Genomic DNA, 13,107 nt, shown 5'->3' with positions numbered 1-13,107 from the left:
AGATCGTGCGATTGAAGTGTCAGATAGACAGCATTGCATGGCCATTGATAAATGTTATCCGGCTTTGCCACCTCCCCTTTCAACTGTGACTGAAGACCCTGAAAAGGATCCTTTGATGTCGCATCTACTGAGATTACCACCCCCTTATGCGCAGAGAGCCCCCTCTAGGGCCGCCAGCTTTGTTACCAGCCTTGTCTCAAACTCCTTTGACTTACACTGCCTTATCTTCGTCTTCTCTTACTTCTGTCCCTATGACTCCTATTCCTCAGACTACTTTGTCTCCTGTCCTTATGTCAGCTTCTTCTCCTTTTGCTCGCCAAAGAATGACTGAAACTGTCACTAGTCTTTTGTCTCCTCTCTTTGGGTCACTGAATAGGACCCCTGTTTCTAAGCGTAAGCAGAGACGCAGTCAGCTTCCTGGTCCCGAAGAGCGGGCAGTGTTAGATCTCCTTGCTCGTAGATGGGTTTCGAATGCTTCCGGGTACAGTTTACAAGCGGTTATGGATGTTTTTCTACAGTGGGAAGCACCAAAGCAAAGCTATGTTTTTGATGTCATGTGTACCTTTCTTCGTCAGGAGTGGGAAGATAATGAGTTGGGTCCAATCCCGTTGGACTTGATTAATGTTCAGTCCAAATTTGCTAAGGCAACGATAGGGGGTTCAGATGTTGAGGTAGCGGTAGAGACAATACCTACTTTCAGGTCTAGACTTCCACCTCAGTCATTGTTCGAACCTGATCCTTCTGTTAGGAGAAAAGTGAAGCAGTATCCTATGCGAGAGATTCCTCCAGTATGGAGAGAGGCAGTTGAGGCTGACGTTCCTAATGGTGTTTTGGCTGCACCAGCACATTTTCAGCGAGTATGGGTACATGTCCCTTGGAAGAGAGCAGAGGTTTTGGCATTTAAGCACATATTGCCTGACCCTCGTAAAAATCCTGCTGGTTATTACAAGGAGTTGTCTCAGACAGTTGATGCGTGTGTTATGAATTTAGCTGACATCGATATGTTGATGGGTAATGTAGTTCCTCAACCTTTGTGGGCGAAGATCCGTCATGAGGATCATGTGCAAGAGTTAGGAGAAACATGGGTTAATATTACTGCTGCAGATGGTAGACAGGTAGGAGGTGCTAAACCTCCTACCTGTCTAAGTTGCAGAACTACCTGGTAGGATTGTTAATTTAATGAAAACTTTGATGCCTCCTTTGCGAGTGAATTGGGACAAGTTAGCAGCATGCAAACAAAAGAAAGATGAGAGTGTGTCCGATTTCTTCACTAGGTTTGAAGAAGCATTCATTGATCATAGTGGTCAGGACATGAGTACAGAAGGTGGTCAGAGGTTGTTCGTAGATACATTTGTTTTTAATTTACTCCCCGAACTTTGTAATAAGTTAAAGGACTCTGAGAGTTCATGGGCAGTTTCTTCTTCGGCCCAGATATTGGCTACTGCACAATACTATGAGAATAGAGATAAAGATGAGAAGGATAAAGTAGAGAAGAAGACTAAAGAATTAAAAACGAAAGTTCTTTTGCAACAGGCTTATCCGCCTCGCCCTAATCAGCGTCAGTTTCAGCAACCCCCACAGTTTCAGAAACCATTGCAGACGCCTGAGTCTTTTGTTCCGCGATTTCCGCTAGGCCCTAATCAGTGCGCTTATTGTAAAGAGGAAGGTAATTTCAAGAGTAGTTGCTACAACGTGTGAATGGTATGTCTGGTCTGAGAGGTCGTGGTGGTTACCAACAAGTACCTTGGGGTAGGTGACGTGGTACGTTTCCTCAGAATGAACGTTCCTTTCCCCCCCAGAATTCTGCAAATTATTTTGACTGACAGAATGTTCCGAACGTCCAGTCTGCTCAGTACTACGTTGATGATTATTATGTTGGAAGCGAGAGTGCTGGTTTTAATGATAGCTAGGACAGCCATGGACAAAGAGAGGGAGTAGTGTCCGTTCCAGTAGACCAGAGTGGGCCTTATGTTGAAGTGATTACATCAGGTGTGGCAGAACCTTTTCTTTTGGATACTGGTGCAACAAAGAGTTCTATCATGCACTCTAAACTCCCTGACGCACCTTTGTCTGGCTTGACGAATGTTTCGGTAGGAGTGTCTGGCGCCCCAGTTAGTAACCCGGTTTCTAGTCCTTTGCCCCTTTCTAGTGGTCCTTGTGAATTGGAGGCTCCCCTTATTCTAACGACTGGTTGTGGTGAGAATGTGTTGGGTTTGGACTTGTTGAAAAGATTGCATGCGACATTATATTGTTCTCCGTTGGGAGTACATCTTACCTTGGGTAAGAAAGTGATCTCCCCGATGTATTTGTCTTTGCCTGCCGCTGGAATTGCGTTCTCTCCCTGATACACTTTGGGCTACGGGTCCTAATGATGTTGGTCTTTTGCAGATTCCACCCTCCGTTGTTACGCTTAAATCAAATGCTAAATTGCCACGCATTCCTCAGTACAAAATTTCCAGCGATGGTGAAAGAGCTCTTTTAGCGATTATTTATGATTTGGTTGAGAAAGGTGTGGTTGAAGAAACGAGAGGTAATGTGTTTAACAGTCCTGTTCTGCCTATTCTTAAGCGTACTGACTCTTCTCAGCCACCTGTGTATCGATTTGTGATCGAACTTCGAGAGGTCAATAAGATTGTTGTGCCACAGTTTCCTGTTGTTCCGGACATTACTGCTTTATTGACTATGGTCCCTGCCTCAGCTGCTTGGTTTTCTGTGATTGATCTGAAGAATGCTTTCTTCAGTATTCCGATTGCTGAGGAAAGTAGGGATATTTTCGGCTTCTCTTTAGGAGGCCGCAGCATCCGGTTTAAGCGAGCTCCTCAAGGTTATTGTGAGAGTCCCTCCATTTATAGTCAGGCTTTGAAAACTCAACTCGATACTCTTGTGTTGCCTTCTGGTGTTACTCTTATCCAGTACGTTGATGATCTGCTAGTGGCTGCTGATAGTGAGGAGATTTGTAAAGAGGTTACTCTTTCTTTGCTACGACATTTGTCTGACCTTCATCATAAAGTTTCCCCTTCCAAGTTGCAGTATTGTCAACAAGAAATGACCTACTTAGGTCATCTCTTATCGAAGGAGGGAAGACGATTGACCCCAGAGCGTATTCAAGCGATTGCCCAAATGACTGTACCATCCACACAGAGAGAAGTGCATGCTTTCTTGGGTATCACCTTGTATTGTCGGCAGTGGATCCCGAACTTTTCTTTGCTAGCGAAACCTTTGTTGGCACTTACTCTCAATGATACACCACACCCTCTTCCTTGGTCTGATGAATGTCAGAAGAGTTTTTCTGAATTGCGTGATGCATTGTGTTCTGCTCCGGTGTTGGGTACCCCTGATCATAGTAAACCTTTTACACTTTATGTGCACGAGAGAGAAGGTTGTGCGTTGTCAGTGTTGACACAACAGTTTGGAGACAAGCAGCGCCCATGTGCATATTTTTCGGCTACTTTAGATCCGGTAGCTAGGGCGTTGCCTGGTTGCCTAAAAGCTACGGCAGCAGCAGCTGTTTTTATCCGACAGTCTGCTGGTTTGGTATTGGATAATACATTGATTGTGATGGTCCCACATGCAGTGGATACCTTATTAAACAGGACGAAGGCTCAGCACCTTACTAGTGCACGTCTGTCAGGTTACGAGTTGACGCTTTTGGCTAGTCATGTGCACATTAAGAGGTGCAACACATTGAATCCAGCTACATTGTTGCCGATTTGTGTAGAGACAGATGATCAAGAACAGCATGATTGTGTTCTTAGGACAGAGGAGGAAACAAAGGGTAGAATTGATTTGAAAGATACTCCTCTTTCAAACCCTGATGGTACCCTATGGGTAGATGGTTCATGCTTTAGGCTTCCGAATGGAGAGACGACTGCAGCATATGCTGTCACAACTTTGCACACGATTGTTGAAACAGCGCGTATTGCACAGAATTCAGCTCAGGCAGCTGAATTGATAGCCTTGACTAGAGCGTGTGTGTTGTCAAAAGGAAAGAGAGTGAATGTTTTTACTGATAGCCAGTATGCGTTTGGCGTTGCTCATAGCTTTGGACGGTTGTGGAAAGAAAGAGGATTTCTTACTTCTCATGGTACGAAAATCCAGCATGGCCAATTAGTGAGTGAGCTTCTTGAATCGCTTACTTTGCCAACACAAATCGCCATTGTAAAGTGTAGTACGCATAAAAAGGTTACAGATGATGTGGGTCGAGGGAATGCGTTTGCGGGTGAAGTAGCGAGAGAAACAGCGAGAGATTTGACGAGTCGAATGTATGTTGCAGGTCCTGCAAGACGGGTTGTGGCAAGAGGAATGTGTGAAGATACAATAGTAAGTGTGAAGATGATTCAGGCAGAAGCTACTGAGAAAGAATTGAGTACGTGGAGAGAGAGTACGGGAATGTTGGATTCAACAGGTTGTTGGGTTGAGTTGTCAGAGCATCGGCAATGGTTGTTGCCAGATGCGTATGTGCTTCCAGTGGTTACTATGGCTCATGGGATGGCTCACATCAGCTCAAAAGGGACATGCAAGTTGTTGGCTCCGGTATGGCAGAATAGTGGAATTTCCAAATGTGCTGAGAATTTGGTTAAACACTGCATGATTTGCTTGATGCATAATCCTGGCAAGGGAACCCCAACTCCAGCTGGTCATTTTGCTCCTCCAACGTATCCGTTCGAGGTGTTGCAGATAGACTATATTCATATGGAAAGATGCAATAATTTGAAGTATGGCCTTGTGGTTGTTTGTGCCTTTTCCAGATGGATAAAGGCCTACCCCCTGAAGGATAATACTGCCTTGTCTACAGCCAAGGTTTTGCTCAAAGAGTTTTTCCCGAGGTATGGATTGCCGAGGATAGTCTGGAGTGATAACGGAAGTGAATTCGTGGGCCAGATTATGCAGAAAGTGTGTGCGGGTTTGGGAATTAGACAGAAATTCCAACCAGTGAATCACCCCCAGTCAGCAGGCCTGGTCGAGTGCTATAACGGCACGTTAAAGCTGAAGTTGGCCAAGGTGCAAGCGAGCTCTGGTCTCACATGGCCCGATGCTCTACCATTGGCACTTTTGTCCACAAGAACGACAATACATTCACGCGTGGGACTTAGCCCATACGAGATTGTTTTTTGACGCCCAGCGAATGTTTGGGGTGTGCCGAGGCCAAGAGAAAACAGCAATATTGAGTACCCTATGTTGGTTGACTATTTACATGATTTGACTGCTAAATTGCGTGTTCTTCACCAACAGGTTCATGATACCTTACCTTCAGCTTCTGTTGACGCGGGACATGCGATCCAACCCGGCGAATGGATTCTGTTCAGGAACTTCCAGAGGTCCAAGAACCTACAGCCAATGTGGACTGGTCCTTATCAAGTGCTGCTAGCAACGAGGACCGCTGTGAAAGTCTTCGGGAAAAAGAGTTGGGTGCATGCCACCCACACAAAAAGGATACCTCTGCCCTTACTGTATGATCAGTGGGTCCAGGAAGGTGTTGCCGATTCTGAGACTGAAAATGTCCCGAGATTTGTGCCTTTTAGTGATGCTCGTTTGAAATGGACTCAGTCGGAACGTGCGGATGATGAAATTTTGCAAGAAGCTGTGCCGCCGCATTTGAGACTGGACACTACGCATCCGGAGATTCTTTTTCAGGATCAAACTGTGCCGAATAAAGAACATTATAGTTTAAGGCCGAGGTCTAAAAAAGGACAAATAAAGTAATATTTTTTTGTGTATTGTGCTCTCTCAGACAAGAGACTATTTTTCTTTTTGCTTTTTCGAACCACCATCCGTGTTCAGCTTCAGGGTCATGGTATAAGACTTAAGGAGTGAACCGCGAATTTTTGAAAGGTCTGTGGTTCTAGGTTGTCTAGGACGCCTGGACGCACACTTGAGTGAAGAAGGAAAATTGCCGCGAGCAGCACGTTAGAGGATGGAGTCTTTTGTACCTGAGAGAGATGTTGAGAAAATAGACCTTAAAATGAAATTCTGTACATTGATACGTAGCAAATGTTTTATAATATCATGTTTTTTAATGTTTTTAAGTATTACAATAGCTTATGTGGGATGGATTGTCTATGCTACACAACAGACGTTTGCACCCACTTCCCAACCTATGCTTTCTTACACTTCTGTTTCTTTGCATCAGTTCTATACGTTGCCTGAACATGAACAGACAAGGAGGTCAGAATTTGTCAACAACTCGTTCATACAGTTGTTGCATCAGCATCAGTTAGTAGTGAATACCACTAACTGTTGGGTTTGTGGTCTTATGCCGCATACGACCGATAAGGGTATGCCATATTTGGTTTTGCCTTTTTCTTTTAATGGGTCTGTGTGGGCTTTATAGACTATGTTTATCTATGCAAATAAGATACGCCCTTCACGTTCCCTTAAGGATAACTCCAGCAATAGTGCCTTGATAAAGGGAATAGTAGATATGATCCGAGATATCGATGCATATAATGCTATCCCTAAGGATGAGATGCAGGCTTATGTTGGTTGGAATTTGACCGGATATAGTACCAGCTTGACTGAGAAGGAGAGACGAAAAAGGTCTCCCCCGATTTGGATTGTGCCCCATCAAGGTTATTTTTGTTTGCAAGGCACTGGTCAAAATCCGAAAGCTCAGCTAGGTAAAAATGTGTGTGTTCACACCTATGTCTATTCGTCCCAGACTTCTCCACCGTTCGTACCAGCTAAAGGCACATATTTTGTTTGTCACGACAGAGCCTATACATGGTTGCCACCTGATTTCTCAGGTACATGTTATGTGGCGTATTTGCTTCCCCCTACATATACTACGGCTCCGGACTATCATAGAACGAGATATGGTAGAGGGGTCTTCGATAAGGAAGATACTTCAGGACAAGAAGCAGGAGATTTCTTCAAGGGGTTCCTGCCCTTTTGGGGTCCTATGATCAATAGTGGGCATATTCAACAGCTTGTTCGCGTTGTTGAAGCTACTATTAACGAGACAGCAGGTGCTCTTAGTAATGTTACAGCTGAGCTTCAAGCGGACCACCTTATGAAGTTGCAGAATCGTATGGTTTTAGACGTCATACTTGCAGATCGAGGTGGAGTATGCAAATTGATCGGATCTAGTTGTTGCATTTACGTACCAGATAATGCTCCTACAGTGTACCAAGCCATCTCTAGGTTACATAAGATCTCTGAGTCTATCCATGTAGACAAAGGAGACTGGTCATTGATGGGATGGTTTTGGGAATTGCTGTCTAAATGGGGATGGAAGATTTTGACATTCCTTGGTATGGTTTTGGCCATCCTTTTCTCTTGTTGTGTTTGCATCCAGTGTGGTCCCGCCATTTGTAGTCTTTGTGCTACTATGTGCGTTAGGAGACCTGTCCCGAGAGAAGTAGAGAATAATAGGATGATGCTACAGCAACACTTAGATGACCTAATGAAGATTGATGTGGACCTAGATTCAGATTAACATGAGTTTAGGTTATTGCCTACGTAACGGCAAAAGGAGGGACTGAGGTTCTGTAATTCTCGAGCCTGACTCCATTTTGTGTTGCTCTCACGTAGGCCTGTGAAAGAGACCCGGCGAACAAGTGGCCTGGCCTTCTGAGTTCATTTATACATTAACTAGGTTTCTTTGCCACTTAATGTTCAGGACCTCGTTAACCTTTAGTTTCCTTGCACATGTTTTATCTTGTTCAGCATCTATTACTGTTTCCTTTATGTTCTGACATTACATGGGTTGTGCTTTTCAATTATAAATTTGTCCGGCTTGCAAAGATTGAATTTGGGACATTCCTAATAATTAACTTTTGGGTTGGGTTACTGTAAATTGGGTTTTTGTTAATGTGATACTCAGTTAGAAAATGTGCCCTATTGGTTAGAATTTTGCGCAGTGGGTGTACATTTATAATGAGAATATGGTGTATAAAAGGAGATGTCTTGCCTTAGTAATTTGAACAGTCTCCTAGAAATATACATTGTGATGTATTGTTGGGATTTCTGTTACTAGCTGCAGCTAATAAACTTGGTCTCTGACGCCACCCAGAAGTATTCCGTGTCTCTGTATACCAAAACAGGTGGAACTCGAAGATTTCAGGTGTGTCCCTGGCACCGCCGGGTTCTGACCCGGTTCTTCAGTTCCTTCTTTCTCTAATCACCCATTTAGACCATGCGACAGCCACTGAGCACTGTCGCCAGTGCTGTGATGTCGCTTGTTGGTGTACCCAAGCACTAGATATAGTCATAGGGTTCACAAAGTACCAGACAGCCTTATTGGTGTTTTGGTGCCCTATGAGGTATTCCAAAATCTGCAGAAAAATACATGAAAACCTGTGGAAATATTTTCAAATGTAAGTGTCAATAAAAGGTGAAATCTGAAGGGGAAAACCAAAGAGACCTCTAACAGCAATGATAGTTATGTTTATCAATTGTGTCCCTGCAAGGACTGTCAGCACCAGTTGTGCGTCCCTGCATGGACACTGTACTGTCCGTGCCCTCACCAGCTGTCAGTTGTGTTTGACAGTTGACAGCTGATGACCCGACTGCAGGATTCCATACGCTCCATCTCCAGAGCCCGTGTTGGTGAATTGAATAAAGAACCCGTTCTACTTAACTCTATTGCGTGTTGAGTTATTAACAAAGTGGCGACGATCACCAACACCGGAATAAACCTACATCGAAAAAAAACTGAATTCATGAGGTGAAGTATAATTTATGGATGGTGAAAATATACTGGGAAACAGGAGAAGGCTATATATTAATATAGTTCATGTGCATGAGGACAGCCAAGGGATCATTGTTGACAGGTTCGTGGAATTTGCAAAAAGAAGAAAAATTCTAGTGATGCAAATGGTGAAGAAGACGTTCGTGAGAGATTTTTATGGAAAGTAAATTGAAAAAGAAGAAAGTAAAGAGACATAGTTGTTGTGCGAACTGGACTGCAGAAGTGATTGAAAGCTGGAAATATTGTGAGACAGAGCGTAATGTACATGAGAAGTGAGGGCTCTACATTCAGTGGGTGACAGTTGAGTGAAACACAGCGGAAAAAACGGCTTGCAACTGTCATCTGGAATGTAACATCACGAACAGATGGTGTCAACGACGTGACGCAGGACGCATGAAAAGGAAGCCATTTTGTGGAAGGAAAAGTTAGCGGTCTAGTTGCTGAGGTGAGGCACAGGCACGTGTACGGCGCGCCATCTTAGTTCAAAAGGATAAACAGAAATTGAATAGAAATACTTCAAAAATGACATTGTAAACGTGATTTTGTAAGAGGAAACCCTTCAAATAACAAGCACAAAGCAACCACAAACTTGGAATTAAAAGGTACGGTGCAGGGCAAGCGGGCTAATAAAGTGCACATGTAAAAGAATAATACTTAGAGACTGCGCCTCAGATGTAAACAAAATCGTTTTAGTGCACAATAAGAATAAAAAGGTAACAAGTAATTTCCCCTTGTGCTGTGCACTGCATAATAAACGATCTTATAAGTGAAAGAAGGAATATTCTAAAAGATAAAACTCACTGTGAATCCCAGAAATAGCAACAGTAACCTAGTATGGCATCAAGATATTTATGGAATCTATCTCCTCCACAGGCATTCCTACCTGGCGTGGGTGAACCTTTGATCAAGTGGGAGGAATGGAGAGAATATTTCGAAAATTACATATCACAATTTGAGTATGTGGATGAGTTTTCACCTAAAAAGAAACTCAAACTGTTGTTGCATTGTTTAGGGGCTGGGGGTATCAAGGTGTACAACAAAATAAACAAAAAAAACGGGGGAATGTGAGGATAATGTCTATGCTAATACTATTGATGACCTCAATACATACTATAAGCCCACCGTGTGCGTAGGTGTAGACAGACACAAAATCTTCCACAGAAAGCAGGGCAAGGAAGAGTCTGTCGAGGACTACGTGTCCGCACTTAAGGATTTGGCTTTGAACTGTCGATTTGGCGATTTGCTTGACGAATTTATAAGTGACCAGATCGTCATGCAGGGGTCAAATTCAGACATACAGTACAATTTATGGGCAAAGGGAGAGTACCCTCTCCAAAACATAATCTATATTGCTAGGGAAGCTGAATTAACTGGACGCTGCGCCAAAGCGGTCATATCAGAATGCAAAGAAAAGGAGGAAGAAGGAACCGTAAGCAGGGTGACACAATCAAAGCAGAACCCTAAAGAAAAATGGAGCAACACAGCATCCAAAACAACGTACAGCAGACAGCAGGGAAATGACAAGAGGTGTTGCTACAGGTGCGGAAACAACTCGCACTGGGCAGATGACAAGAAATGTCCGGCAAGATGGGTAAAATGCACATATTGTGGCGTAATAGGCCATTTCCAAAAGGTGAGTCACAGGAGAAATACACGTTAAGTTCAACTTGTGTACGATGAAGAAGCAACCAATCTAGAGCCATCAGATAAAGAGGATATCAGCATGTGCGTCCTCAGCATAGAAGATGAACAGGTTAATGAGGTTAGTGCGAGTACGGTTGTCAAAACCAAGAAACCCGTCTGTGACATGAATATAGGCGGGGTTAAAATCAGCATTGTTGCTGATTCAGGATCCCCGTATACTTTTGTTAACAGGTAGATCTGGGAAGACAAATGTACGCTTAGCATTGAAGAACATCTAGATAAAGCAGACATCAATATTAAATTGTTCACGGGTGAGCCAATAAATGTATGTGGCTTCAGGAGGCTCAAATTTGCATACAAGGGAAGGGAGTCCGATGGTAAACTATTTGTTGGTCCGTCTGTATTGGGATGGATGGATCAAGAACATTTAGGAATCATACTTGACCCAAGCAAAGAGGAACCTGTCCATGTTGTCCAAGGAGATGACGACTATGGTAAATCTCTAGTGAGCAAATACACAAGTGTGTTTAATGGCAAGATTGGTGCCTTGAAGGGATACCAACATAAGATCCAAGTCAAAGCACATGCAAGCCCTGTGGTACATGAGGCCAAAAATCTTCCATTTTCAATAAGGGAAGAAGTGAAAGCGCAATCGGAGAAATTACTTGAGGAAGGCATCATTGAACAGGTGGAGGCCTCGGAGTGGGTGGTGCCTTTAGTTGTGGCAAAAACGCCCCACTGGAAACGTGAGGACGTGTATAGACATGCGCGATCCCAACAATAATATAGTGGTTGAACAATTTCCCCTCACAAAAATAAACAAAATGTTGGCAACTACTAAAGGGGTAAAATAGTTTGTTTTCTACGATCTACCTAAAGGCAGCGCATCACAAGGTCCCCCTTCATCGTGACAGTAAGAAACAGTAAGAAACTCACAACCTTCATCACACCCTTTGGGTGTTTCCAGTTCACAAGTGTGCCATTCGGACTGGCTTTCACAGCCGCAATGTTTCAGAGACTGATGAGCAACATTTTCAAGGGAGTGTCAGGAATACTGTTGTTCCAAGACGACATCCTCGTGATGGGAAAGTCAAGAGAAGAACACGACAAAAATGTTGAACAAGTACTAATAATTTTAGATTCAAAGGGTCTGACAGCAGAACACAAAAAAAGCAAATTCGCATGTGAATCTGTAAACTACCTGGGACATGAAATTAATGGCAATGGAATCAGCCCGAAGCAGGATCTCCTGAACGCCATCAAGGACTCGCCTGTGATAGAGCGCGGGCTCACCTGCTCAGTTTACCATACTCACCTGGGCCCATAAACTATATATACTTTAAACAGGTAAACCTACACTCAATCAATGTAGAATTTACCATTCAGGATCTATACCATTTGTCTTACCAATCCAAGTCATCGATACCTATAGTCCTAAAGGATCAAGGGAGTTAGCAAGAAAATAGGCAGTAAACAACATTTAGCATATTATAAAAAACCACAAACTCGGGAAATGTTTAAATTCTTTATCTAAGAAAAATCTTTTGAATGTTTGAAACCATGAAATTAATAATTTCTTATTCTATTTAGAACGATGAAGATCAAAACAACATATGCAATAATTTTGAGAGAAATATCACTAAGTATTTCGACAAAGGGTGGGTAAAGAGAAAAAGGAAAAACAGTACAATGACAAACCCACAGTTTATAGTTACCTAGAATGGTGTGGTGACCAATCCTGGCCACGGGCTGAGTCAAAGAATAAGAATCCCAACATACAGGTGCCAGCAGAAAAGAACAGGTGCAGATCAGAATTAGGACAGGTTTCGGACCAAATCGGATCAGGACAGGACCACCACAGGCTAAGACCAGCACCACAGCTAAAGTTTAAACGCCAGCGTTGTAAACCCTCTCTGCAGCTAACAGTCGAACCCCGATTAGGTCATCAAACTCCTTCCCAGAACCCCGATGGGGTTATCGAATCTTCTGACAGAGTGCTCCGCCAGCAACTCTGCTCTCGATCACCTATTGAGTGCGTTGGGTCAGTGACAGGTCAGCTATTCGGACAAGTCGGACAGTCTAACTAGCTACGCCTACCCTAGTTATACTATTTTCCAGGTCAGTGTACTACCCCCAAATGTTGCAAATGTGTGAATCCCACAATTTTATAGGACAAAGGACGAGGAATAGTCATCACACCATATTAATATGAGGTACCATGTCAATCATGTATTCAAATGTTCCCTCCCATAATTTTATCTCCCCATGTACTTTTATTCCGCCCAGTAGTGAAATGTAACAATAAGACATTCAAACAAATTGTTCAATTTCAGCTTCCTCTGGCAGGGTGAGGAGTTCACTCTTCTCATAGTTCTTGCCATCCATGTCAGATTGGCCTGGGTTCAATGCCACAGCTTCCGCAGCTTGGGGTTTCTTTCGCACAGGCGCAGTCTCTCTAAAGATGGAGTTCAGCAGTACATTTAGGCCCAAATACGATACATGCAAGAATAGAAAAGAAACAGTTTTAGAGACACAGAATAAAATGAATGCACTGTATACCACTTCTTTCTACTCTATTCCCATTTTTTATTTTAACTATTGCATTAGATGTTGGCAAAACAAACAGCATAGCAAAGCAGCGATGCAAGCTTCTTGCACGTTAGTACACAGAACAGCCATCTTAGTTCTAGTGTGCAGAAGCAAAAGTTTTCCCACCAGGCATGTCACGTGAGTGTGACAGACGCATGCGCAGTAGAAAATCCTGCATAGCAGCA

At 43.3% G+C, this 13,107-nt stretch overlaps 1 protein-coding gene across 1 annotated transcript in view; it reads left to right on the top strand.

The window, feature by feature from the left end:
• LOC144764962 (uncharacterized) overlaps positions 1–10,568 on the top strand; it is a 146,308-nt gene extending 135,740 nt beyond the window's left edge. Inside the window, exon 2 of the mRNA XM_078650306.1 lies at positions 10,372–10,568. Within this exon, the coding sequence (XP_078506432.1) occupies positions 10,372–10,568 (197 nt within the window). The remainder of the gene's footprint in view (positions 1–10,371) is intronic.
• Positions 10,569–13,107: the final 2,539 nt, after the last annotated feature.

The sequence above is a fragment of the Lissotriton helveticus genome, chromosome 1_1 (assembly GCF_964261635.1).
Source record: "Lissotriton helveticus chromosome 1_1, aLisHel1.1, whole genome shotgun sequence".
Taxonomy (NCBI): Eukaryota; Metazoa; Chordata; class Amphibia; order Caudata; family Salamandridae; genus Lissotriton; species Lissotriton helveticus.
The sequence above is the reverse complement of the archived record's forward strand: the minus strand, read 5'-3'. Positions and strand labels throughout refer to the sequence as shown.